General features: G+C 60.4%; 11 protein-coding genes across 11 annotated transcripts; 6 read left to right on the top strand and 5 right to left on the bottom strand.

The window, feature by feature from the left end:
- Positions 1 to 518: 518 nt before the first annotated feature.
- Positions 519 to 1,863, top strand: A1Q1_07471 (ATP synthase; the record flags this gene model as incomplete). The annotated part of the gene is made up of 5 exons (XM_014327000.1): positions 519 to 583; positions 688 to 803; positions 865 to 1,005; positions 1,131 to 1,258; positions 1,381 to 1,863. 5 exons carry the CDS (start codon positions 519 to 521, stop codon positions 1,861 to 1,863), a joined length of 933 nt encoding a protein of 310 aa, XP_014182475.1.
- A 208-nt stretch (positions 1,864 to 2,071) lies between these two features.
- A1Q1_07470 (putative polysaccharide deacetylase from carbohydrate esterase family CE4) lies at positions 2,072 to 3,023 on the bottom strand (the record flags this gene model as incomplete). The annotated part of the gene is made up of 2 exons (XM_014326999.1): positions 2,072 to 2,963; positions 3,001 to 3,023. 2 exons carry the CDS (start codon positions 3,021 to 3,023, stop codon positions 2,072 to 2,074), a joined length of 915 nt encoding a protein of 304 aa, XP_014182474.1.
- A 555-nt stretch (positions 3,024 to 3,578) lies between these two features.
- On the bottom strand, positions 3,579 to 6,987 carry A1Q1_07469 (uncharacterized protein; the record flags this gene model as incomplete). Its single annotated transcript, XM_014326998.1, has 5 exons — positions 3,579 to 4,142; positions 4,197 to 4,428; positions 4,537 to 5,250; positions 6,153 to 6,608; positions 6,752 to 6,987. 5 exons carry the CDS (start codon positions 6,985 to 6,987, stop codon positions 3,579 to 3,581), a joined length of 2,202 nt encoding a protein of 733 aa, XP_014182473.1.
- An 838-nt stretch (positions 6,988 to 7,825) lies between these two features.
- Positions 7,826 to 8,473, top strand: A1Q1_07468 (uncharacterized protein; the record flags this gene model as incomplete). The annotated part of the gene is made up of 1 exon (XM_014326997.1): positions 7,826 to 8,473. The coding sequence occupies one exon, from the start codon at positions 7,826 to 7,828 to the stop codon at positions 8,471 to 8,473; it is 648 nt and encodes a 215-aa protein (XP_014182472.1).
- Positions 8,474 to 8,596: 123 nt separating this feature from the next.
- On the top strand, positions 8,597 to 9,613 carry A1Q1_07467 (uncharacterized protein; the record flags this gene model as incomplete). The annotated part of the gene is made up of 2 exons (XM_014326996.1): positions 8,597 to 8,845; positions 8,888 to 9,613. The coding sequence occupies 2 exons, from the start codon at positions 8,597 to 8,599 to the stop codon at positions 9,611 to 9,613; spliced, it is 975 nt and encodes a 324-aa protein (XP_014182471.1).
- Positions 9,614 to 10,289: 676 nt separating this feature from the next.
- Positions 10,290 to 11,529, bottom strand: A1Q1_07466 (uncharacterized protein; the record flags this gene model as incomplete). Its single annotated transcript, XM_014326995.1, has 3 exons — positions 10,290 to 10,415; positions 10,471 to 10,681; positions 11,288 to 11,529. The coding sequence occupies 3 exons, from the start codon at positions 11,527 to 11,529 to the stop codon at positions 10,290 to 10,292; spliced, it is 579 nt and encodes a 192-aa protein (XP_014182470.1).
- A 1,003-nt stretch (positions 11,530 to 12,532) lies between these two features.
- A1Q1_07465 (uncharacterized protein) lies at positions 12,533 to 13,203 on the top strand (the record flags this gene model as incomplete). Its single annotated transcript, XM_014326994.1, has 2 exons — positions 12,533 to 12,748; positions 12,796 to 13,203. The coding sequence occupies 2 exons, from the start codon at positions 12,533 to 12,535 to the stop codon at positions 13,201 to 13,203; spliced, it is 624 nt and encodes a 207-aa protein (XP_014182469.1).
- Positions 13,204 to 13,304: 101 nt separating this feature from the next.
- Positions 13,305 to 13,997, bottom strand: A1Q1_07464 (uncharacterized protein; the record flags this gene model as incomplete). Its single annotated transcript, XM_014326993.1, has 1 exon — positions 13,305 to 13,997. The coding sequence occupies one exon, from the start codon at positions 13,995 to 13,997 to the stop codon at positions 13,305 to 13,307; it is 693 nt and encodes a 230-aa protein (XP_014182468.1).
- A 194-nt stretch (positions 13,998 to 14,191) lies between these two features.
- On the top strand, positions 14,192 to 15,648 carry A1Q1_07463 (uncharacterized protein; the record flags this gene model as incomplete). The annotated part of the gene is made up of 5 exons (XM_014326992.1): positions 14,192 to 14,545; positions 14,608 to 14,777; positions 14,977 to 15,134; positions 15,309 to 15,455; positions 15,608 to 15,648. The coding sequence occupies 5 exons, from the start codon at positions 14,192 to 14,194 to the stop codon at positions 15,646 to 15,648; spliced, it is 870 nt and encodes a 289-aa protein (XP_014182467.1).
- Positions 15,649 to 15,977: 329 nt separating this feature from the next.
- A1Q1_07462 (cytochrome P450) lies at positions 15,978 to 17,774 on the bottom strand (the record flags this gene model as incomplete). The annotated part of the gene is made up of 2 exons (XM_014326991.1): positions 15,978 to 16,367; positions 16,467 to 17,774. 2 exons carry the CDS (start codon positions 17,772 to 17,774, stop codon positions 15,978 to 15,980), a joined length of 1,698 nt encoding a protein of 565 aa, XP_014182466.1.
- Positions 17,775 to 18,932: 1,158 nt separating this feature from the next.
- A1Q1_07461 (uncharacterized protein) lies at positions 18,933 to 20,845 on the top strand (the record flags this gene model as incomplete). The annotated part of the gene is made up of 2 exons (XM_014326990.1): positions 18,933 to 19,331; positions 19,373 to 20,845. The coding sequence occupies 2 exons, from the start codon at positions 18,933 to 18,935 to the stop codon at positions 20,843 to 20,845; spliced, it is 1,872 nt and encodes a 623-aa protein (XP_014182465.1).
- Positions 20,846 to 23,735: the final 2,890 nt, after the last annotated feature.

Here is a 23,735-nt window from a genome sequence, read left to right as displayed (position 1 = left end):
CACAGCCCGATCTGATAGCGGCGTCGGCGGAGGGTAGACAAGCATGATAAACGAAGACAGTTAGGCCTTTCGTCTGGGAGTACTATGCGACTCGGTCTTCCACCATTGCATTGCTGATGCTCAACAACTTGCTGAAGTCCGAGGTGACCATGAAGCACAGTCCGGCCGAAAATTCAGCCAATAGCGGCGCCCCTGGGGTTCCGAAACAATCATCAATGTCGAGTTTGCATGTCGCCGAGCTGTCAGTATCGCTGTTCGCAATGCAAGTATAGGTGTCGGCGACGTCGATAGCATGCACGGGGTATAGTGCAGTGATGAAGAATGATTGCATCACTGTAGAGGGCCGGTGCCACTAACGCGGAAACGGTGGGACGTCGCCTAATTCTCCATAATCCCGACGCCTGGGTGGATTTGCTCCCGCGGACCCTTCCGTGACTCTCCGTTCCGCGACAAGGACAGCGACAAGAGCCAGCTGCTCACCCTCCTCACCACCCCTCCTCCACTCCTCACCACTCAAAATGGCCTCCCGTCTCGCCCTCAGCACCCTCCGGGGCGCTCGCGTTGCCCCCCGCGCCATCCTCCAGTGCGTAACAATTCGGCCCGAACGACGACGACAACTCCGGCTTCAGTTCGCGTTCAGAACCGACACACATTTTGATTTTGGGGCGTTTTGCTGACGTTAACCAGGGCTCGCAACTACGCTTCGCGTGAGTACCCCGATCGACTCGAACGAACCCGAACGATTCGCGCCACCCAAAGATGGAAGGAAGAGACTGGAAGCGAGAGAGAGATGGAAGACTGGAGTGTGAAAGTGTGATCGAATCTGGTTGGACGTTGAAGAGGGGTCACGACAGCTGGGAACAGGAAGCGGCGGATACACTTCAGTGCACGCCAAACGCACCGGCATCGATCTCGAGCACGGCAAACGTCGCGATCGCGGTTTTGAAGTTCTCTGGGGCTGTCAACAAGCGCAAAACGAGATCGATGTCGATGTGTTGGCGATCCGTGCCTGAATTCGGCTAGGTGGTGGTGTCGAAAAGCGGAGTAATTGGGGACCAGTCGGCGTCGAGCTTGGAAGCGCCATCGACCACGCATCAACAATCGTTGGAATCGCGTTGCTGACAATGCAGAGCCCTCGCCTGACGAGAAGGCGTCGGAGATCATCAACAAGGTCCCCTCGTCTTCGCTCTGGTCCAAGACTGGCGGTATCCTCCTTGGTACCGGTCTGACCGCCGCCGCCGTCTCCAACGAGCTCTACGTGGGTGTCGAGGTTCGGATGTGGACTACTGGAACGGATCAGACAAAGCGAAGCGCTAATGCGTCGACCTAACCGGCTGTCCGCTTCCGAGTCCATAATCGAAAGAGCTTTGCTAACCCCAGGTCGCCAACGAGGAGACTGTCCTGTTCGTCGGTTTCCTTGTCATCCTCGCGGCTATCTCCAAGTCGATCGTCGCCCCTTACAACTCTTGGGCTGAGGGTCACATCGGCCGCATCCGCGACATCCTCTACAAGGCCAAGGACGGCCACGCCTCGTCGATCAAGACCCGTCTTGACTCGCTCGAGTCGCTCAAGGACGTCGTCCCCCTCACCGAGCAGCTCTACAACGTCTCCAAGGAGACTAACAAGATCGAGCACGAGAACTTCCTCCTCCAGCAGGAGTCCGCCATCAAGGCCGAGGTTAAGGCCGTCCTCGACTCGTGGGTCCGCTACGAGCAGCAGCAGCGTGAGGCCGAGCAGCAGGCTCTCTACAAGACCGTCACCTCCAACGTCGCGTCTGAGATCGCCAAGCCCGCCACCCAGAAGGCTCTCCTCGAGGAGGCCCTCACCAAGATCGAGTCGCTCTCCAAGGCCAAGGAGATCTAAGCAGACGACATCAAAAACTATCATAAGCGGGGAACCATTCTCGGTCCTGCCCATGGGACCGCGAGGGTTCACGGCTAACGCTCGATCGTTGCTCGCAGCGACCGGGCATTAGCGGCGAAGCAGTAGAAGCGGCCTCGCCGCAAGAATGCAAAAGCATAAAGAAATCATAGACTACTGACTCCATACATCTGGCCATTACAACGTCAGGTTACTTCATGCCCTTTGGCATGCGCGCGCCCTTGGGGGGCGGGACGCGCTTGCGGAAGTCGTCTGCGATCTCCTGCATGGTGACCCACTCGACGCCGTCGTGGGTGTTGATCCACTTGATGAAGCGCTCGAGCATGAGAGTGACGTGCGGCCTACCACTGACATCAGGGTGGACAGTGATGGGCATGATGAAGCCGGTGTCGCGCTCATTCTCATACAGGTACGTGAAGTGGTCCTTCCACTTCTGCTCGATGGTGCGGACGTCGACAAAGCCGTGCGAGTTATTCGCAGTCTTCATGAACATCATGGGCGGCAGGTCGTCCAGTTCCCAGTTGACCGGGATCTCGACCATGCCCGTCGTCTCGCCGCGCTTGACAGGTTCCATCCAGTGGGACGCTGGCTTGTTGTAGTCAATCTTGACCCAGGTGTCGCCCGTGCGGAGGTAGTACGGCTGAGAGTCGTGGTGCATGAACGAGTGGTCGTACTCGATTCCCTTCTCGAGGAGCAACTCTGCACCTTCGACAGACACTTCCCACCAGGGCGCGACGGAGCCCTTGGGTGGGTGGCCGAGGAAGTCGGTCATCTGCTTGAAGGTCTTGTCGAGGATGTCCTTCTGCTGCTGTACCGAGAGGGAGGTCGGGTTTTCGTGCGAGTAGCCGTGCAGACCGATCTCGTGGCCGGCGTCGCGCACCTGGGCCATTTGGTCCGGGAACGTGTCGAGCGAGTGACCGGGGATGTACCATGTCGTCTTCATGTTGAGCTTCTTGAACAGCTTCAGCAGGCGCGGGACACCGACCTCGCCCGCGAACAGGCCACGACTGACGTCGGAGGCGCTGTCTTCGCCGCCGTAGCTGCCCAGCCAGCCCGCAACCGCGTCGACGTCCACGCCGAAGCTGGAGTCAGCACATTATCCACCAGTGCAAGACTTACGAGCACATGATCCTGCCTGGCATCGTTGCTTCTCTTGCTGTAGTGCTGCTGAGGAGTTGTGCTTGTGTGTGAGAGAGGTGAGAGTCTCTTCGTCTCGTTGCTAGGCCAGCTGCTTCCCATCAGTGCGCTCTTTATAGCTTATCGCCCTCCCCAACATCTCGGTGTCCTACTCTCCTCCCACATCTTGCACATTCCATCACCGGTCCGCTGGCCAGATCGCTGCCTCGTTACGAGCCAGTGCCTGCCCACATGCGCATGCTCGTATGCACACCGCATGCATCGATACGCCCGGTGTTTCCGGTTTGGGCGTGAGAACCGGCCTATTCCTGGTCTGCTGACCTCGGAGGCGTGTGAGAGGCGCGTGCCGTGTGCCGTGAGTGCCGTATGTGCCGAACAGGAACGGAGTGGGCAGCCACACCCAGCGACCTCGGTCAGGTGATATCTTATCAGCCTGAGATGCGTCATGGGCCCGCCAAACCCGGATGTCTGGTTCTCTTGCAAACTCTTGCATGCGTGTGTTCAAGAAAGTTTCATGTTTGGACTACTGACTGCGCTGACTACGGTGTGTGTTTGACGACTTAGCTGCTCTTGCTGCCCATCTTTCCCTTCCGCCTGCTGTCACCCTTCTTGTGGTCCTTCTTCTTCTCATGTTCGTGGTTCCGGTGCTTGTTGCCGTGCTTGCCACCACCACTGGCCTCGGTCTTCTTCCCGCCCGCGGCGCGCGAGTGCTTTACGAGGTATCCGTTGATGGCGTGGCTGAGCAGGCGATCGAGGGGCCAGGTCTCGTCACCGAACGTGTCGATGCAGTATCCCAGCCTGGCGCTGTCCGTGTGCGGCTCGACCTCGCGCTTGCACTCGGTGATGCCGACCAGGTCGGGGTGCGCACGCACGGCGTCAAACCAGTCGCCGTACCGGAACAACATAACGTTGGCGGCGGGATGCGCCTTTTTGAACTTGTTCAGGGCGTCGCCGAGCTCGGCGTTCCAGTGTTCGCGGGCCCGGCCGTCATCGCCAGCCTCACGCAGGCCGACGAAGAGGAACGACCGCGCTCCGGCTGTCCACAGCTGCTCGGCACGCTTCATCAGGTCGTTCACCTGCGCCGTGACGGCGGGCGCCTTGGCGGCGGAACCGTCGAGAGGTTTCTGTCGTCAGCTGACATTTCAGGCCTCGCAGCAGATGCGCGGGTGTGAACTCACGACGGCCTCCTCACCGCTTCCGATGACGAAGAGAGTGTCGTCCGAGTTGAAGCTCGAGCCCTGTACCGCGCTCATGGACTGGAAGGCCTTGATTTGCGACTCGATGTCGCCCGCGGTGCTCCCCACAGTGGCAAGATTGTGGTACAACGCATCGTCATCCATGAACGATCTGACATTAGCCCCTGAGTCTCTGCCCAGCTCACTTGTAGAGGTAGTCGGTCCAACGCAGGCCCTTGTGCTCGTTAAGTCCGTTAGGGTGGCCGTGAGCATTGCCAGCTGCGCTCGAGACGGTCTCATCGCCGCTATCCGTCAGCCGGCCGTTTCAGAAAGTATCACTTACAAAACGACCAGGCGCTTGGCATGGGGCCAGTCAAACGGCTTCTCCTTGTTCCAGAAGCTCTCGTCGACGCGGAGTTCCTTAACGGGGACGTGCTTCCACGCATTGAGACGTTCACTGTCACCGATCGGCGTCTGGCCCTTGTCACCTCCGTGATCCTTGGGGTAGTGCACGCGCGTGGTGCGGCGGTGCAACGGGTCCTTGATGAAGATGGCGAGACCGAGGGCCAGGAAGCCGAGGGCCGTCAGCCACGACATCATCGGGGTGTTACCCGACTTGCCCTGGCTGTTGGTGTGATTGGAGGCGGTTGTCTGCGAGGTGTTGCCAGTCCGCTTGATCGAGGACGAGCGCGCGGGCACAGAGACAGGACTGCCCTGCTGCGCCTGGCGAGACTGGTGGGACGCCGACTCGTGCGGCCGGAAGAAGGGCTGTTGGTTCACATGCGCCTGTTCCGCACGCAGGACCTGCTCCTTCGACTGTTGCTGGGACTGCTGCTGCGATTGAGCTTGGGATGGCTGGGACGGCAGCGGCTTCTGCAGCTGTTGCTGAGTCGGCTGGTTCTGCTGTGTCTGCTTTACCGGGCGCACAGTCGGCTGTGGTACTTTCTGCGCCTGGCCAGCCCGGTTCTGCGCCGACGACGACTGCGCCGGCTGTCCGCTCTGCAAGGCTTGTGTGCCCAGGGCTTGCTGCTGCTGCGAGTACTGTGCTGGCTGCTGGCTGTTGCGGTTCGAGGTCGTGTACGTTGTCGTCGTTACACCTGCGGCCGCCACAGGCTGGGCTTGCGCAGCTTGCTGCAACTCACGCTGTTGCTGCTGCATCCTGGCTTGATGCTGCTGATACTGCTGCTGGGACTGCTGAAGATGGGCCTGCGAGATCTGCTCGGGCTGCTGATGCTGCGGTTGCTGCTGCTGCTGATATTGCGCCTGCTGCTGGTATTGCTGCTGCTGGTTCTGCTGCACCTGCTGTGGGTGCTGCCGCTGCTGCTGCGACTGCGGCTGGTTCTGGGACATGGCTGGTTCCTTTCCGTCTGGCGGCGGGAGGCGGCTCGTGCGTCGGGGTTGCGGGTCGGGTTTGCTGCTGGCTCGTCGGCGTGGATGAACAGACGTGCAGTTGAAGAGCAGAAGAGAGAGTGATGGGGCTCGCAGTAGCCTCGAGGATGGAGCTCAGTGAGCGGAGCGAGCGTCGTCAGGCTGATGACGGAAAAGTGGGTGGGATCGGCACTACGTCATCTTCCGTGCGCTCAAGAAGGGGTGTGGCCCTATCTCGGCAATCACCTGCTGGGCACTCTGGACGCCGCCCTCATCGACTATTGACTATTGTGTCAGCGCGATGCATGATCGGGAGCCAGCATTGCTCCGATGGGTGTAGAGGGTAGGCATCAAGTCGTCAGTAATGCACGGGGTCCTTGACAGCGCTTGTCGTCTAACGAAAGTCTCTTCTCCACGCAGTATGAGAACAACCTGCTTCCTGCCAGCGTTGTTGCTCTGGCGTCACCTCACTTTCTTTACATAAAGGACAACTATGGATACAGTGGTATTCGGTTTCGGACCAACGCTGGTGAAAGCAATCTGCTTCCCGAGCTCCAGGCGGCCCCGATGAACTCAGCAGATCAGGCTGACGTGTCCATGATCACGGAGCCGCAATCCGCTAGGTGCAGCTTGGCAAGTGTATCGACTACAGGGTCGGATGCAAGTACGTCGTCATCGAAGAATTTGCAGTCCACGAGCGGCTTTCGGGGCCGGAGAAATCGGCCTAGCCCGATCATCTTGAGGCCTTTCTCTCGGTCGGCGACTCGTGTGGGTCGACGGTACAGGGGGCCGAGCAGAACCTTGAGGTTGAGTCGAGGATAGGGGTCGCGATTCCTCTCTACGCTATCGGAACTGCACCAAAACCACTCCATACACTCCCGAAGCAGAAGTTGCAGCATTGGAAGAGGGGGAATGCGAAGCGGAGTGCTCGGAGCACCACGTTCGCCATCATGACTGAGTGGCAGGATGGACTTAAGGTGTGCGTCAGCCAGTCCATACGCAATTTCGATCAGGACGTCGACGAAACTGCGCCAATGCTCAACACTCCTGTGGACTGGCCAGGGATCAGCGAGCTCCTGCAGGCGCAGAAACCCGTTCCTGACGTTAGCATGCAACCTCGAGGTCGACCGAGATATGTAACGTCTCAGTGCATCAACGTGAACGCTTATTCACGAGTGCGATAAACTCACAACTGGATGACCTTGTCAAGGACAGCAAACGTGAAGATACGCGCATTGATCTCGCCACGACCCGTGCCGTGCTTGAGGGACTCAAAGACGCGCGAAGAGCGGAATGCCGCCTTCGCCAGTAACACATCGGTGACGTCGGCCGTCCGAAAGCGAGGCTCATTGCGCCACGCGTAGGAGTAGTCTGTGCGTGGGAAGGTAAGCAGCTCTCTTGGGAAGGGGATTCTCGAGGGCAACATGAAGGTTCGGAAATCGGCGAGGCGTTGAGGTTGTAGTTGCTGACAGATGCAGGGGTTGAGCGCACCGAGCGCGATCCACTCTCGCGAATCAAATAGTGGACAGACGACGTTCTTAATGGCCAGTTTGGCGAGTGTTGACGTGTACTGACGTGTGTTGACTGTGGGGTGTTGTGGTTGAGGTTAGCGTCACGCGTCACAAGCGAGGTTAGAGTTGTGTCTGGTGGCGCGGGTGGCGGTACTTAGTCTGGACAGCGGGATCAGAGTCGCGTGGCAATCCCTTTCGTCTCGCGTGTCTCGGTTGCTGGGGCTTTTTTAGGATAATCGCAGAGTTTCGACAGATTTATTAACATTCGCCCTCCGTCCGAAATGCTTCGTACCCCACTTTCTGAAGCCACTTTTTTCGGCTTGAGTGGGCCAGAAATGTAGGGAGAAGTATCTTCCAACGGAGATCGCAATTTGGACGGACAATGTGGCGAAAACGCTAGACGAGGGCAAATCTGCACGCCACTAGCGCAAGCTCTTCTGCCGTGGGCTACTCCGAACCTGCCCAACGCATAGATGGCTGAGTTAGACTTCTAATCTAACCACACGTCAGCCGTGACTAGTGCCGTGGGCTTTTACCTCGGAGCCTGCACGACACTCTTCAATCGCCGTTCCCTCCAAATTTCTGCCGCGATACCACTGACCAGGACGCGTTTGCATATAACTCAGCCTTGCGCGGCCGTCTGGATCTTTCATCTCACCTCTTCAGAATAGTGGTTGTCTTTCTCCCCTGTCCCGTCGCTTTATCTTCACCTCCTTTGCAGCGCTGGCAGTCTCTCCGCGACCGTGACTCCCAATGGGTACTACAGCGAGATACCTGCGATATCATCGAGCGCCCAGATGCCATTGGTATTGGTTGGATAAATTGGAAGAACGATCACCCGTACCTCATCTCAAATATCGAGGCCCAGTCACCCCTACGGCAACCTTCACCATCAAGGCACCAGTCTGGCGTTTATTGGAGAAGAAGAAGCTTGGCTTCACCCACACCATCATCAGAAATGGTATACCGAGTCGTCCTTTCTTCCGCGTCATTCCTTGGCCTGTGGGGCGTGATCCAGCTACTTTCTGTGTGGACGATCTCCTAACGAGAGAGCTGTGGCACGGCGATGAGCACCCTATCCCGCCTCCGCCTCCACCTTTCGACTCCCTTCGCAACGAGTACCAGCTGCAAGGGGAGTGGGACCGTCACTATGGGCGTTTTGTTGAATCACTCCTCCCATCCGGCTTGAAATTCCGAGTGGAGGTCCCCGTCAAAGGTGTGGACGACCTCCGCCTCGATTGCGCCATATATACAAACGCCATTGGCAGGCATCTCACAGCCGAAGATATCCACTCATCAATGGAGGAGAAATCGTACGCTGTCCTCAATGACAGCATGTTCGATGCCCTCGATGCGTTCCAAGCCGGAGGCGGTGAGGCTTGGGTGTATAAAAACTTGTAGAAGCGCAACACCAAGTCTCTGTCTGTGGTTTTCAAGCGCTGGCCGGCATCAATGGAGGCAGACTGGGAGAGCTGGTTAATGCCTCTTTGTCAAGGAATTCTCCATGTGGTCGACTCGGGAGCAATGGCAGCTGTTCTCGGAAACATTGGCCAGCCCCGCACCAATGGTAATCGTCATCTGGTGGCGACATGGGACGAGGACGAAAGGGCGATTCGTTACACTCGTTCTGAAGGCACACGGTTGGATGGATCCCCTCTTTCTCCGAGCCCTTCAACACCACTGGTAACGAAACTTCTGGCGTTCGCTTTAGCCGACGATTCACTCGGAGTCTCAAGACGAACGTCTCCAATCACTGAAGCCCTCGAGCCTCCGGTGAGTCAATTTGTCCACTCGAAGTCACGCTAACGTTGACAGGAAGGCGAACAACCTCAACCCGAAGCCCTCGGCCCCATTCCTGATCCTCTTTATGAAGAGGATGCTGGAGCCGCTGCGGAAGACAGTGGAGAGTCCCGTGACGAAGCCGATAACGGCACGGACGACAGCGGCACTGAAAGTGGCTCAGTTGACAGCGATGACGGGAAAGAAGGAATGAGCAGTAACCACGAGGGCATCACCGCTGAGCTGCCTCCATCGAGTCTAAAACTCAATTCGTCCTCAGGGGAAACCTTCGGGCCGTCACCTCTACCCTCCGATCTGCCTGATTCACTCGGACCTTCATCTCCGGCACCGACGGGACTAGTGGATCGCAGGCGTACCAGAGCCTATGCTGTGGCTGAAGAAGCAGGTGCAGGGGCCAGAGCTGCAGCCAATCTAGATGCTCCGCTGGCATTCTCTGATCCGGACACTCCCACCAGCGGCGACACACCCGCTACTCATCCGGTCACGCCTACTGGCATCCCCACAAACAGGCATTACCTTCCTGCTTCAGAGGAAGCAGCGTATTCCTCGGCTCCTTCGGTCTCCCCGACCCCGGTCGCAGCTCCACGAGCTGCGTCTGCCACTGAGGCCTCCAGTCCCGCCCCGGAAACATCCCCCACCCCTGCCGCTCACGGTCCAACGGACGCACTACGCAGTCGTCTGGTGGGCCGTTCTCGACCTGATATGTTGCCTCCGCGCCCGAAGCGCTGGCGCAATGAGTGAAGTGAGCGGAGATGGTGGCAAGAAGAGGGGAGGTGTACTGTACCAATGTGATGCGCGGTGATATGACACACTTCTATCGAAGGAAGTGGTCATATATCAGAGCTTATGTACTCGCGACAGCTGGCCTGGAGCGTGTGGCGAAATTGTAGTTTAACATATGATGATCAGTGTCCTGCATACTTGTCAACGCGTAGTAACGCCATCAAAAGGCAGTAGCCGACAGGCACATACCATTTAGTACGCGGAGGTGTGCGCTCCTGCCTCCCCGGATAGTTGTCCTCTAGTGAGTGTTGACGAATTCATTGGGCTCAAGACATACAGTACGTGATCGGCAGGGAGCAGTTCCGATTTTGCCGCATAGGAGACGCATGATCTCCCAAACCTGAGCCGGCGAATCAAGTCGTGTTGCAGCGTTGTGTCGTCGTTGGGGCTGACGGTCGCAGATGGCGTGTTGTGGGATTGGTGAACGATGCGGCCTGTCGTGCGGACGTCCAGGGAACTCGGCCAGCTCCGACAGACAAGCTTCACTTCACCGCCACGAGATCCTCTCCAGGTAATCTTCGAGAAACGAACATATACATCCGCTAGGTAGCTATATAAACCTCCCTCTATTAGTCGTAGCCCCCTATTGAATGTATACTCCAAGTCTCTTATCTTCAGGATCCCTTCTCGATAGCTATTCGTCGCCACTCTCGGTCTCGAGCCCAGCCGCCCGAACGACACGGCCTCGGTTGACTCTCCCAGCTCTGAGATTTATACTCTTGTCAGGACCGTCGTGTACTGCATGTTCGTGCATACAGCTCTTAGGCCATCAGTTACTGAGACACTTCTGACACAGTACGTATCCATACACGTACATGCGTGTCCCCCTTGGGTAGAAAATCCGCTGAGGCGTCCGTTTGCTCCGAGGGAATGTCGGTTAGGTGCAACTTTGCGAGGGGCACACAAAGCTGGTCAGGTAAGGTATCGTCGAAAATACTCGTCTCATCAATCGCTGGAAGCCGAGCCTTGACCCTCCGACCGCGAACGAACTTGATTCCTTTCTCCCGGTCGACCATGGGTCTGGGGCTGCGGTATAACGGCCCTAGAAGTGTCCTCAGCCTGAAGCCGGGGAAGGGGTCCGTGTTCTCCTAAAAACTATCGCCATCCGTCCAGAACCACTCCATGCATTCGCGAAGCAGCAGGTGCAGGGTGGGTAAGGGCGGGAGGCGCGTTGTAGAGACTTTGAGAGGATCGCATTGGCGGCAAGCTAACAGCCGCTGCAGCTCGGTGGAAGCGAGGTCGTATGCTAGTGCGATGAGCTTGTCTACAATCGTCCTCCATTCCTCAACTCTGATGTGGAAAGGCCAGGGGTCCGTTCGCTTCTGCATGCGCGCGTATGTGTTCCTGATGTGAGTTCAAATGCTTTCCGGTGCATTTTCGGGGGTGAGGTGGACTCACACCATGTTGTCGTGGTCATCTTATCCCAGCTGAGTGAGGTAGGCCGGTGACTGGTGGGCAAGCAGAAGTTACGAAGCACATGGACGTGAGACATGGAGGATCTGAGCAAGGCGAGAGTCGCGATCGGCTCTATCGGTATCAGTGAGGAGGTGAGTCCGAGTCAGTGCAAGGCGGTAACATGCTGGCCACGAGAGGGGGGTAAAAGGGGGAGGATGAGAATCAGTGTATACTCACAACTGTATGACCTTATCGAGGACAGCAAACGCAGAGATTCGCCCCTCAATGAGGTGGACGTCAGCGCCAAGCTGCACATCCTGAAACACACGCGAAGAGCGTTGAGCGGCCCTCGCGAGGAGCACATCCGTAACGTCCGCATTACGATAGCGGGGTTTCTTGTACTGGGCATAAGAATAATCGGAACGGGGAAAGGTGAGCAAGTCATCCGGGAAAGGAAGTTCCGGCGCGGAGGAGGACATGCTGAGGTGCCGGTCGCTGCGTTTGTGTATGCACCGAGAAGCGGACAGAGGGAAGCGAGAATAGAGTGATGGTTAGGAAGAACCTTTGGAGCGGGAGGCAAGGGCACGATCGGGCACGAAGCGACGAGCCTCTGCGGGTGGTTTAGCCGCGGCACCTGCGCCCAACTGCGAGTTGGGCCTATGCGTAGAAGTAGTCAGAGCCCGGGAAGGTAAGCATCTCGCTTGGGCTGCTCGACCTTGTCGTGTGGGATTTGAAGTATGTCGATATGCGAGCTGTTGAGTGTTGGAGAGGGGTTGTTTGGTGCCGGTAGCCGGCCGGAGTTGATGTCTGCACAGCATGCACAGCTCATCAATCGAGCATTTGGCATACCCGCGGCTGATCAAGCGACTCTGAGGGCGCAAAACGCACGCAGCTGCGCCGCAAACTAGCTGTGACGTCTGTTGTTTATGCTACGGTCACTGGCGGGACGCTAGAACACCTCGCACTTAACATGCCGCGTCAGCTCTCCAACGACCAACCTGCCTTTCGCTCTTCATCACCTCTCTTCTTACCTCTACAACATCTTCCCTCTTCTCCCAATTCCTCACCTCCGTTACTCCCTCAACCGTCACTGCCCTACACAATCATCATGCAAGTCACCGGCTCCGTCCCTTAGGGAGGGAGCGCTCTCATCGGAGCGCTGCCAAGTCCCTCTGAACTCGTGTCTTCGCCCAGAATCCTTCCTCAAAGCTATCAGAGTCGCCCCTTCTTCATTGTCGCGCCTTGGACGCCTGATACCGACCTCGTGAACAACTACATCGAGGAGTTTCTGGAGACAAAGCCATGGGGCGACGATGGGCATCCAATGCCAGGACACCCCAAGCCGACCGGGCCTATCAAGACAGTCAACCAGTTGATCGCCCAATGGCACGCTCACTATGAGAAGTTCGTCCACTCCCTTCTTCCTCCCGGGAAGAAGTTTATGCCCAACGTTCTTGTCGAGGGCGAGCCCACTGTCCTGGAATGCGCCATCACCGACACCCCTTCCGAAGCGCCTCCAAAATTGGCGAGATACACGCTTCGTTGGCGGCAAACACGGATGCCGCGCTCAACAATGAGATGTTCGAAGCACTCCACGAGTTCTACGCCGGCGGGGAGAAGCATTGTGTTCACGGACCCAGAGCGCGCATCTACGGCCCAGCCTCTCTCCGTCTGGATTCGGCGCTGGCCAGCGGCTATGTTCGGCAGGAGGTGCTACAGTGGATCACGCCATTAAGGGAACGTAGGATTCACGTTGTCTTGTCGACTCGGCCGTCGTCTCCGCTGTCGTCTCCGCTGTCGTGGGTCACGCATACCAGACCCGCACGAACGGTAACCGTCACATCTCGATAGGGTACAACGAGGCCGTACAAGTGATCCGCTACTCCCATTCGGAAGGTCGACGCCGGGACGGCACCCCTGTCCCTGCCCCTGGCCCCACATCGCCCCTTGTGACTAAGCTCTTGGCTCATGCCTTCATCAATCCTATGAAGAACCGCTCGCCCGATGATGGCATGTCATTGCATGTGAAGAATCGCTCGCCCGATGATGGCATGTCATTGCATGTGAAGAATCGCTCGCCCGATGATGGCATGTCATTGCATGTGCTGAACATGGATGCCTGGAACGAGAGCGCGTCCGAGAAGGACCAGTAAACCATACCAAGAGCCGACGTTTCGAAGACACGTTTTGTAAGACATTATCAGTAGTATGTTGTGCATGTAAGCTGTACCATAGTTACGAAGGGCTCGACAACTCATGGCATGCGAACGATCGTCGCCTGACTGGCGCAAGCGGCACGCAACACCGCCTCTTCGTGTGTACCAGGATGCACAGCAATGTGCCTCAGGTGCCCGTGTGCCACGAGACCGAGGAGAGGGTGAGCCAGTCCCAAATCGGACAGGAGCAGCCCGCCAGGCAAGCACGGCTCAGCGAGTCTAGCGAATGTAAGAGAGCAAACATTGGGAAATAGCGCCTGTCCCTTCTGCTTAGGGGGCTTGGCTCCCTGCCAGTCCACGACGCAGATGGCGCTGAAACACTTGAGATCGGGGTATTCCTCCACAATCAGCTCGGTGCAGTAAGCGAGAAGGGCGAGTTTCCTCCTCCTCGAAGCGGTGTTGGGCCGCTCCGTACCAGATCCATGGCCCCCTTTGGCCTCGTCCTCGCCCTCGCACTTTCCTTCCGGTTGCTTGGGCTGTGCGGCATTGCTCCTCAGCGCAGTGGCCTGTACGCCGGACAGAGGGACAAGATCCCAGCCCACTTTGTCCCGGGGACGCAGCAAGATCCCGGACATCAAGAGTGGAAAGCTGGTGCGGGTTATGCGCAAGGCGGCGTAGAGGTGCGGAGCGGCGAGAGCATAGCAGGCGGAGCTGCAGCGGAGGAATGTCGCTAATGTTTCCTTGGGCAGATAAGCGCACACGAGGGAAACGAGTTCAGGGGGAAGACGCATGGTGAGGTGGACTCACACCATGTTGTCGTGGTCATCTTATCCCAGCTGAGTGAGGTAGGCCGGTGACTGGTGGGCAAGCAGAAGTTACGAAGCACATGGACGTGAGACATGGAGGATCTGAGCAAGGCGAGAGTCGCGATCGGCTCTATCGGTATCAGTGAGGAGGTGAGTCCGAGTCAGTGCAAGGCGGTAACATGCTGGCCACGAGATCGCTGTTCTTGAGACGAGTGGTGGTGAGTGCGAAGCAGAGATGTCTGACCCGCAGAGCCGAGCAGAAGCGCACGCCTTTCCCGATCGCCACAGAACTGCCCGGCTCTTTATTGGCCGAGACTGACCTCCACCTCCCTCCACCTCGGAAGCCCGGGTGCCCCACGCCGTCACCGGCAGAGGGCGGTATCAGATGGGGAATGGGGACACCGCGTCTCACGTCTCCGTCCAGAGCTCTCACAGCGCTACAGCGCTACAGGTTTACATTCAAAGCCAACCCCTCAGTCTCAGCCATCCGATCCGCCCACCATGTCCTTCCTCGCTCCCCGCGCCTTCCGCTCGTGAGTTGCTCTCTGTGCAACAACAAACTGACATCTAGTGTCCTCCGTGCTCCCACCCTCAGGATGTGTACGTCACCGACAACTACGAAGCTGACACCCCAGCCTACTCCTCCGCCCCCATCGCTAAGGGTGCCAAGCTCCCCTCCGTCCCCGTCCGCATCAAGGACATGGGCACCGAGATCGACCTCTCGACCCAGCCAGGCAAGAACATCATCGTCACTGTCCCGGGCGCGTGAGTACTGCTGTTTGCGCGATAGCGCACGCCGTCCAGTGCTTGCGGACAGGCACCGTTCCCACCGCTGTTGGTCGGGATGAGAATGTGTCCTGACGTCGAGGGACGCAGAACGGTGCACACTGTGCTGCACAAGGGCTCGCTGGCTCGCTATCGCTCGCCGTGCTGCTCGGGGAAGCTCGCTGACGCTCGCTTACAGGTTCACCCCCACCTGCCACTCGCAGGTCCCCGGGTACATCGCGCTCGCGGACAAGTTCAAGCAGAAGGGCGTCGACGGCATCTACGTCGTGAGCGTGAACGACCAGTTTGTCATGAACGCGTGGAAGAAGGATCTCGGCGGTGAGGGTGTGGAGTTTAGTGAGTGCGCAGCCGCGCCGAGTCCCGAAGGGACGAGGCGGGGCGTCCCTATCCCGGCATGCCTCGCGCTTGCCTCCATCTCATGCTTTTAGGAGCACTGCCAAGGCTCTTGGACAGAAGAGAAGCAGAGGCACGGCACGAGAGCTAATACGGCGATGTTCAGCTAACCCACAGCCTCCGACTCGCAGGCCAAGCTCGCCGACGCGCTCGGCCTCGGCTGGGACGTGCCCCCTCTCGGCGGCACGCGCTTCCAGCGCGCCGTCATTGTCGTCCAGGACGGCAAGGTCGTGGACATCAAGGTTGAGCCCGAGTCGGGCAAGTGTGAGTACCCTCCCTCCGCGGCGACCACGCCAGCGGCCGCGCGGGCGTGGCTGTGAGCCGTGGGTCGAGCTCCTCGTCATCCGGTGTGATGAACGCTGGCGACGAAATGGCCTCCACAGCTGTGAGAATGTGAAGTATGACTGACAAAACAGCCACCGTCACCCAGGCCGAGGAGCTACTCAAGGAGCTCTAAGCGCGAAGCGATCTGCTTGGGTAATCTGATCTAGAAGAAGATGGAGCCAAGGTTTGCACCGGCTCGAGAAGTAGTCAAATGACAATGCAAAGATGTTGGACGACTTCAGACTTCATGCTAAGCTACAACTAACCTATCACTACGAACTCCTTCCCGGTGGCCGGGAGTGGTGGTTTTGGGCAGGCTCGACTCCAGCCTCTGCGTCAGGCTTCGTTTCGTTTCTATCCCATCCCCGTCGTGGCCAGTACTACAACCCTACTACCACGTCTCAGGCAGCCCGACCCGATCTCCGCCTCGGCCTGCGGCCTGCGGCCTGCGGCCTCGGCAGGCTAGTTCTCAACAGCACTAACCATAAGCGGCATCTGGGGACCCGCCTTATCCTCGCCGACAACCACGCAGCGCTGGATAACGAGCCACGTCTTCTTGAGCTGCGGCTGGCTCGGCGGAATCTCAAACCTAAAACTGCGAATGAGCACGAAGAGCACAATCTTCATCTCGATCACAGTGAGGCGGTGGCCGATACAGTTCCGCGGCCCGGCGAGGAAGGTCATGAGGTTGCCCCACACGCCCGGGGTCTGCTGTGCGGGAATGCCGTCGCGCGCAAAGCGGTCGGGGTTGAAGGAACGCGCGTCGGGGCCCCAGATCTTGGTCGACGTGTTGATGTACGCGATCGGGGTGGAGACTTCGGCGCCCTTGGGGACGTGGAGTTCGTTGATTTTCTGTTGTGTCAGTGACCATGTTCATCATCCGGTTGCAATTCGCAATGTCGGCGCAATGTCGGCGCAGTGGCTGGCGCCACTGCGGTTGCGCCAACTCACCTCGCCATTCGTCAGCGTGATCGGCTTGGAGAGCGGGATCACCGCATTCGCCGTCGCCACGCGCGAGGACATGGGCACGGGGCTGTCGAGCCGGAGCGACTCGTGCACCACCGCGTCGAGGTAGGGGAGGGCGTTGAGTTCGTCCCAGCTCGGCTCGCGCGCGTCGACCTCGAGCAGCTCCCTGCGCAGCTTCTCCTGCACATCCTGGTTGCACGCGAGGTGGTAGAGCGTCCACATGAGGCCCGTGCCTGTCGTCTCGTGGCCGGCAAACAGAATCGTCGAGCACTGGTCGGCGACCTCGGCGTCGGACAGACGCTGGTCGTCGCGCAGGTCGGGCGCCATGTTCGCCTTGATGAGCAGGGAGAGACAGTCCTTGCCGAGATCCTGCGAGTTCTTCTCGATGACGCCGTTGTTGGACGCGAGCAGCTGCGCCTTCTTCTCCGCCACGATGGCCATGCCAATCTCCTGGCTCTTGGCCCTTACAGCGTGCGAGATGCGCTGCCGCTCGGTCGGGATCCAGCCGGCAACGCGCCCCAGGGCAAACTGCACGATGCTCATGAGCGTTATGTTGAACACCGTGGCCAGGGTCTGGTTGTACGCCTCGCGGAGCTCGTTGGGCTCATCACCCAATGCTTGGCAGTCGTACCCGAATCCGACGAGGGAGATGATATCGAGCGTCGCCTGCGAGACGAACGAGAGCACGTCCAGCTTGCGCTTGCCCGGGACGTGGTCGACGCCCTTGCCGCCGTCGGGCTCCTCGAGCGTACGGAACATCTTGCGCTGGAGCTCGTACGCCTTCTCGAAAATCGTCGGCGCCATGGGCACGAGCTGCGGCCACCCGAATGCCGGGTTCAGGACTCGGCGCTGGCGCCGGTGCAGCTTGCCTTCCGCCGCGACGAGGCCGAGACCCAGCGCGTCCTCGAGGATCTTGCGGCCGCCTTCGGGCTTGATGAACAGATCCGGGTGCGTCCACATGTACTGCGACGCCTTGAGGTCATCGGTGACGCACGCGTAGTGCTGCCCCAGCACGCGCGGGATCTTGACCGTGCCCTCGGTCCCGTCGAGCCAGCGCTGGTGCGCATCCTTCGGCGTCAGGTTCATCACCTCGATGCCATTGCCGATGAGCCAGTGCGCGCGCTTCGGGCCGGGCAGCTTGCTGAATGGCCCGTGGTACTTGGTGACATAGATGCGGGCTGCGAACCAGGCGAGGAAAGCCGCGAGGGAGAACAGCCACGGATGCGCCTGGATAAGGGTCAGCAGGTGCCGGCCCGCCTCGAGCGCGGAGCCCTGCGCGCCGATCGCCGTCATGGTGTCGTTTGCGTTGGGCGGTATGGTGAGGGAGTGTGCGGGAGGTGAGGGGGAAGGTTGACGTGAGAGAAGACACGAGCCGGCGCCCGTTCTTATGTTCGGAGAGATGTGGCCATGTAGCCGGTGGCCTTCGGCGAGCTGGACTAGGCCGGGTGGTGGAAATGAGTGGACGAGGTCATATGACAGCGAGGGCGTGAGGCGTGGGTCCGGCTTGGGATTGTCTTGGTATCAGACTAATTCTGATTCTGGGACGTCTAGTTCGCCGCGTTAAGAGGGGTGGATCGTCGCCGCAGGGCCGCGGGGGGCACGAGGCGGCCTCGCACACTGCACGCGTTGTGGGAAGCCCAACTACGACTAAGCATTGCTTAGCATTGTAGCGTCTGCTTGGTAGCGGGATTCGATATTCGGGCAAGAGTCGTCGGCAGTCGGAGTATGGCAGGTGTGGACTGAATGGTATCCGGGCATGGTCATAGGCCAGAGATGCGGCCAGGCGCTGTCAAGATGCCGTCTTAGCTGCTATCGGAGATTGTGCCCAGCTCCTTGGGCGGTCTTCAGCTCAGCGTGCCCCGTCAGCCAGCTGACGTCAGGCACAAAGCCAGAGGATGGGATGGGTGCCTTCGGCCTGCTCCGGGTAGCGCCAGGGGGGGGTGTCAGGGCCGGAAGAGCCGGGTGGTTGTTGACAGGGGAGATGTATTTTATTTTCGCGATGGGATGGACTTTGTTGTTGTTGTTGCATCGTCGATCCCCTCGCCGAACATGGGATGCATGGGCTGTGGACGATCGCCGAGACCGACGCCGACATTGTCCACAAACGTGACAATGCGAACACATGCTCATCCTCGAATCTCTCAACCACCACCTTCCTTTGAAAAGGCGCACGGTCCAGTCAACCATTGTCACGTCTCATGGTCCCGCCCCCGCGCAACGCACAGACCTCGCGTCCAATCCGACCTAGACAGAAGAGGAAACTGGCATTCTTCTCTCTTTCTGCGATGTTGCCACCACCTACAGCGTGACACCCCCCGGCCCGCAGCCCCGCGGACCCCAGACACACACTGACAGCGCGCGCCCAACGCTTTTCGCGTCTTCCTCATCGTTTTGCATCGCTACTCACTCATTTTCTACTCCCTTGCCACAGTCTTTGTCTTTCTGCTCACCATGGACACGGTCGACACGGCCGCCTGGGCCGTCCTGCCCGTGCTCGACCTCGGCCCCTCCCGCAAGCGTGCACGCTTCCTCTCCCGCCTCTCCTTCTCATCTCTGTCTTCCCTCTTCACCACCCCTTCGCCACCCGACCCCTCCACCCTCGACGCGGTCAAGGACATTGCGTTCGACCGCGACGAGGTCGATAAGGACGCCCTCACCGACGCTCTCCGTTCTGTCGCTGCCTTCACGACGCACCTCCGCGATGCGGTCCGCGCCGCCGAGGACGGCACTGCAAAGAACGTCCTCTCGCCGACAGACGTTGCGCAGCGCGGCGCCGCCCTCCTCGCGGCGTATGTGCACTCCGCCATGGCGACATCGCGCTACATCGCGGCCCAAGGTGGTAAACCGAAAGTACGTTAGGCTGCATTTGTCGATGCATCAGCTGACCGCAGACACTCATCAACATGAACGGCAAGCGTGCTCGCGAGGACGACTCTGACATGGACGAGGGCGACCGGGCGCTCTCACAGGCACTCTTGTCCAGCCTCGAGGGCATGTTCCAGCTGTACCACACGCTGCGCCGGGTCGACCTGATTGACACCGTCGCCGAGGACGCACTGAACACGACCGAGTCCGCTCTTCTCGCCCTGCCGTTCTCAGACGAGCCCGGGCTCTCACCGATCATGACGCACGCGGCTGCGCTTACGGAAGCGCTGCGCTCGTCGCCCGGGCGCCGTGCGTCTCTGACCCCCGCCCCTCTCCCAGACCCCGAGGTCGTCGAGTTTGCCCACTCCGCGCTGCACCGGGTTATCTCTGGGCTGCGTGACATCCGCACACTGTCTGTTCCTGAGCAGGGCGCTAGCAAGAAGGCGCAGCAGGAGCGCGAGCGTGCGGCGGAGACTCGCCCTCTGAGACTGGCGCTCGAGGCGAGGCTCGCCAGCGCTGCGTTGGCCCGTAGCATGGACAACAGCGCGGCCGTCCGCCGCGACGACACGGAGAGCTGGGATGTGCGCGCCGAGCGGCAGCTGAAGGAGTGCCTCGAGGCGGCGGGTGAGGCGGCCTCAGCGCAGGCCAAGAGCAAGCGGGCGAATGTACTTCTCGACAAGCTCGACGCGGACGAGTGGCTGCCCGCCGAGTGGTCTTGGGCCGGGGAGTCTGACGCCGACTCAGTCGCCTCGAAGCCGGACGCCGAGGATGCCGATGCCGACGCCGAGAACGCCGAGGAGGAGGAAGAGTCCGAGTCAGAGCCGGAACAAGACGACGCCGCGTCTCCCCTGGCCGCCCTCCTGAACCTGCACACGCGGTACGCCGAGCACCGCACGGGACTCTGGGACGTGCTCCCCATCGGCCGCCCCTCGCAGGCCGCTTTCGTGCACGCCCGCCTCGGCGAGCCCTTCGATACGCTCGGCGCCAAGCTCCTCCGCGACCTCTCCCCGGCCCGCCTCGTCGAGCTCGGCGCAGACCACGCCGACGTCGAGCGCTGGGTGACCCGTAAAGCAAAGGGACCGCGTAAGAGCGGTGCCAGTACGAGTCGTGGATCGAGGGCTGGCAGCCGCGCGAGCAGCCGCGCCCCCTCTCGAGCAGGCACGCCGGCGACAGAGGCGCCAGAGACGCCACTCGAGGCAGTCAAGCGCAAAATGACGGAGGAGCCGCCAGCCAAGCGGCAGAGGAAGGGAAGCAAGATCCCCCCGACGCCGACGCGGGCGCGTGCGAACAGCACGGCGAGCAAGGCGAGCAAGGCCTCTGTCCCGCCCTCGCCTGAAGTCATCAAGCGCTCGCGTGCTAGCAGCAAGGCGTCCCTGCCCCCCTCTCCAGTCGTGGGCAAGTCGCCCCTGAAACGTCCCCGGGCCGCCTCTCGCGCGAAACCGGCTGTCGAGAACGGCCTCCCCACCCCCGCGGAATCAGTCAGCACGCCTGCCAATTAGAATTGTAGTTGTGTAGTTGTGGGAATATAACGGTCTATAATGCATAGTTATCTGTGATTTGTATGGCGTCTATGAGCGGGCAACCGAGCGGGCCCACCGTCCCACGTCTGTGTCGAGGGTGGCTACGCGGGCGGCGATGGTCCTAGCGGCAGAGACGGGGGGAGGGGCGAGGAGCGAGGCGCGGAACAGCAGCCCGGCCGCGCCGTCGTCCATTTCACCGATCCTCGTTGCCAGAGCGGCAACGACCTGACCCGCCGCGGCGTACGCGGCGTCCTCCTTGGCCAGCTTGTAGCCGATCCTGACAAGCGAGGGCAGGTCGTCGGGAGCAGCCTTCCCCGCAATCCTAGCCACAAACTGCGCGTTGGCCCCAACCCGGCCCAGAATGCGGAGCAGCGCACTCCTGACCTCGTCCGCCTCGGGCCGGAGAGAGGCAGCGTCATACTCATCCTGCAACCAGGCCCGGAGACTCCTCAATCCCCGCCGCCTACCATCCGGCACACTGGCAATCTGCTCAAGCACGCCGAGCGCACTCCGCCTGAATCCGGCATCGCTACTCGCATGAATGAGCGTGGCGAGGAGAGAGGGGACATGGCGGCGCTTCAGGATGCGGATGTCGGCCGCGCTCCTTGTTCCGTCCCTCAGAAGACGGAGGAGCCAGGAGCGTTCCCGTCGCGCGTTCTCCGAGGAGGAGTAGAGCGACGAGTAGAGCAATGGCACGTCGGCTACGTCCAGCGTGGGGCGCTGCAGGAGGAAGCGGCTGCTGAGGGGGTACAGGAAGCTGCTGGGAGATGCGAGGGAGCGGAGCGCGTGCGCCACGAACAACGCGGTGAGGGAGGGGAGGCGGGGTTGCTTCCCCTCCTCCTCCTTATCCTCGGCACCGGAGGGGCCAGAGGCAGCCGGGGTGCACGGGGTGCACGCGTGCCGGACAAGCTGCAGCGTGTGGAGCAACTGCAACTGCTCATGGAACGCGACCTGCGATACGCGCTTCTCGGCGACAGAAAGCACAAAGCCGGCCAGAGACCGCATATCCCCGTCTCTGCTCGCGAGGGCGCACACGGCAAGACCGAGGACGTTGGAGCGCAGGAGCTCGACCCAGTCGAGTCCACTCAGCGGTTCCTGCAGAGCAGCGAGGAGGAGCGAGAGCACGAACACGGGGTCGTAGTCGTCCTTCTCACCCTCCGCCTCCACCACAGAGGGAGAGGTGGAAGAAGCGTACCGGTCCACAGGCTCCAACACGCGCCGACGCAGGGGGAACCGCGCCGCCGTGCCGAACACCTTCCCGCTGTCCAGAGACAACACGGCGTCAAGCGCGCGCGTGCTGATTCCGCCGGCCGCGTGCCAGTGCTTCAGTATGCTTGCTGCGGACAGTCTTCGCTGTCCCTCAAACGCCGCAAACATGCTCAGCAGCAGGCGGTCCTTGGCCGATTGTGTGCCGGCGTATAGTGGGAGGAGGGGCTCGACGAAATTCGGCTGCGCAGAGACGTACAGCGACGCATTGAACAGGGCGTGCAGCAGGCGGATCTGCGATAAACTGGACAGGCGAGACGAGGTCAGCGTTGAGAGACACTGGCGCACGAAACCGGCCTTGAGCATCGCCCTGCTGGCCACGATCGCGCCGAGCTCGCATGCCTCGTCGATCGCCAGGCGCGTGCTGACCGCCAGGAGGAGCGGTTCGGCGTCATTCTGTTCCGGCTCCACACGCAAAGCCCCGGCATTCCGTACCGCGTCCGCGAGAGACGAGAGCGTGACGAGTTCCTCGCCTGCGAGCTCTGCACTCGAGGACAGGCGGCGCGTGGCCCACTGCAGGCCCTTGGCAATCAGCGCGGAAAGGGCGTAGGAGTGATTCGGGTTGCTGATCGCGGCCGCGAGGCGGGCAAACGCAAGCGAGAATTGGATCTCGCCGAGGGTGATTTCGGCGGATTTCAGCAGCACAGCGCGCGCAGAGGCGTGCACTGCATCGCTGGCTGGGGTCGAGAGAGCGGCCAGGGCGAGCGAGGCGGTGCCCTCTGGCGCAGTCTCGAGCTCAGCGAGAGCGGGGAGGAGACGCGCATCGTCGAGCTTGTCTGTCGACGCGAGAGCCTCAGCCGCCGCGGGAGACAGTGCGACGACCTGCTGGAGCAGGGAGAGCGCATCGTCGCCTCCCTTCAGAAGCGTGGACACCACGTCCGCGCCGAGCTCGACGGAGGGAGGCGCAAGCGACCTCGCTGCGTCCGAGAGCAGCGCTGAGATCGGGGCGTACGCGCCGAGTTTGAGCAGGCGGGGGATGAGCGGGTACACGGCGCTAGGGGGAGCCGCGCGGACCAGCTCAGAAAGTGCCTCGACTTCGGCAACGTTGCCCTTCTTCACGACCTTGTGGAGGTGCTCGGCCGTCTGCGCAGGCGTGAGGAAGCGGATCCATGGCGCGAGCACGACCAGGTCTGACTTGAGCCCGTCGACGTATGTCTCGGCGATAGCCTTGTCAAACTTGCTCGTCGACGAGAGCGCAGACACCAGTTCGACAGGCGTAGGCGACAGAGCGCGGACAGCCGGCGCGTTGAAGATGGCAGACAGCAGACGCTGACCTGGGGTTCGCAGCGTGGCGGCAAGCAGGGGAAGGACGCTGTGCTTCGGCAGGCAGTGCACAAGGAACTGGGCGTGGAGGGCGTTCTCCTCGGCATTCGCCCTGTTGATGGAGAACACGAGGGAACGGTCAAACGCCCCCACCTCAGCGCCGGTGAGTACGCGGCGCGTAAAGCTGCGCTCGGCGTACTCCTTCTCGTCGACAAGCTTCGGCGTCTCAGGGTCAAGAGCAGGACGCTTCTCGCCGTTGATCACGCCGAGATCGGCTGTGATCTGGGACAGCACCTCGGAGAGGCCGTGACGCGGCTGGCCCCTGCCCTTTGCCTCGTCG

The sequence above is a fragment of the Trichosporon asahii genome (genome assembly GCF_000293215.1).
Source record: "Trichosporon asahii var. asahii CBS 2479 unplaced genomic scaffold scaffold00010, whole genome shotgun sequence".
Taxonomy (NCBI): Eukaryota; Fungi; Basidiomycota; class Tremellomycetes; order Trichosporonales; family Trichosporonaceae; genus Trichosporon; species Trichosporon asahii.
The sequence above is the reverse complement of the archived record's forward strand: the minus strand, read 5'-3'. Positions and strand labels throughout refer to the sequence as shown.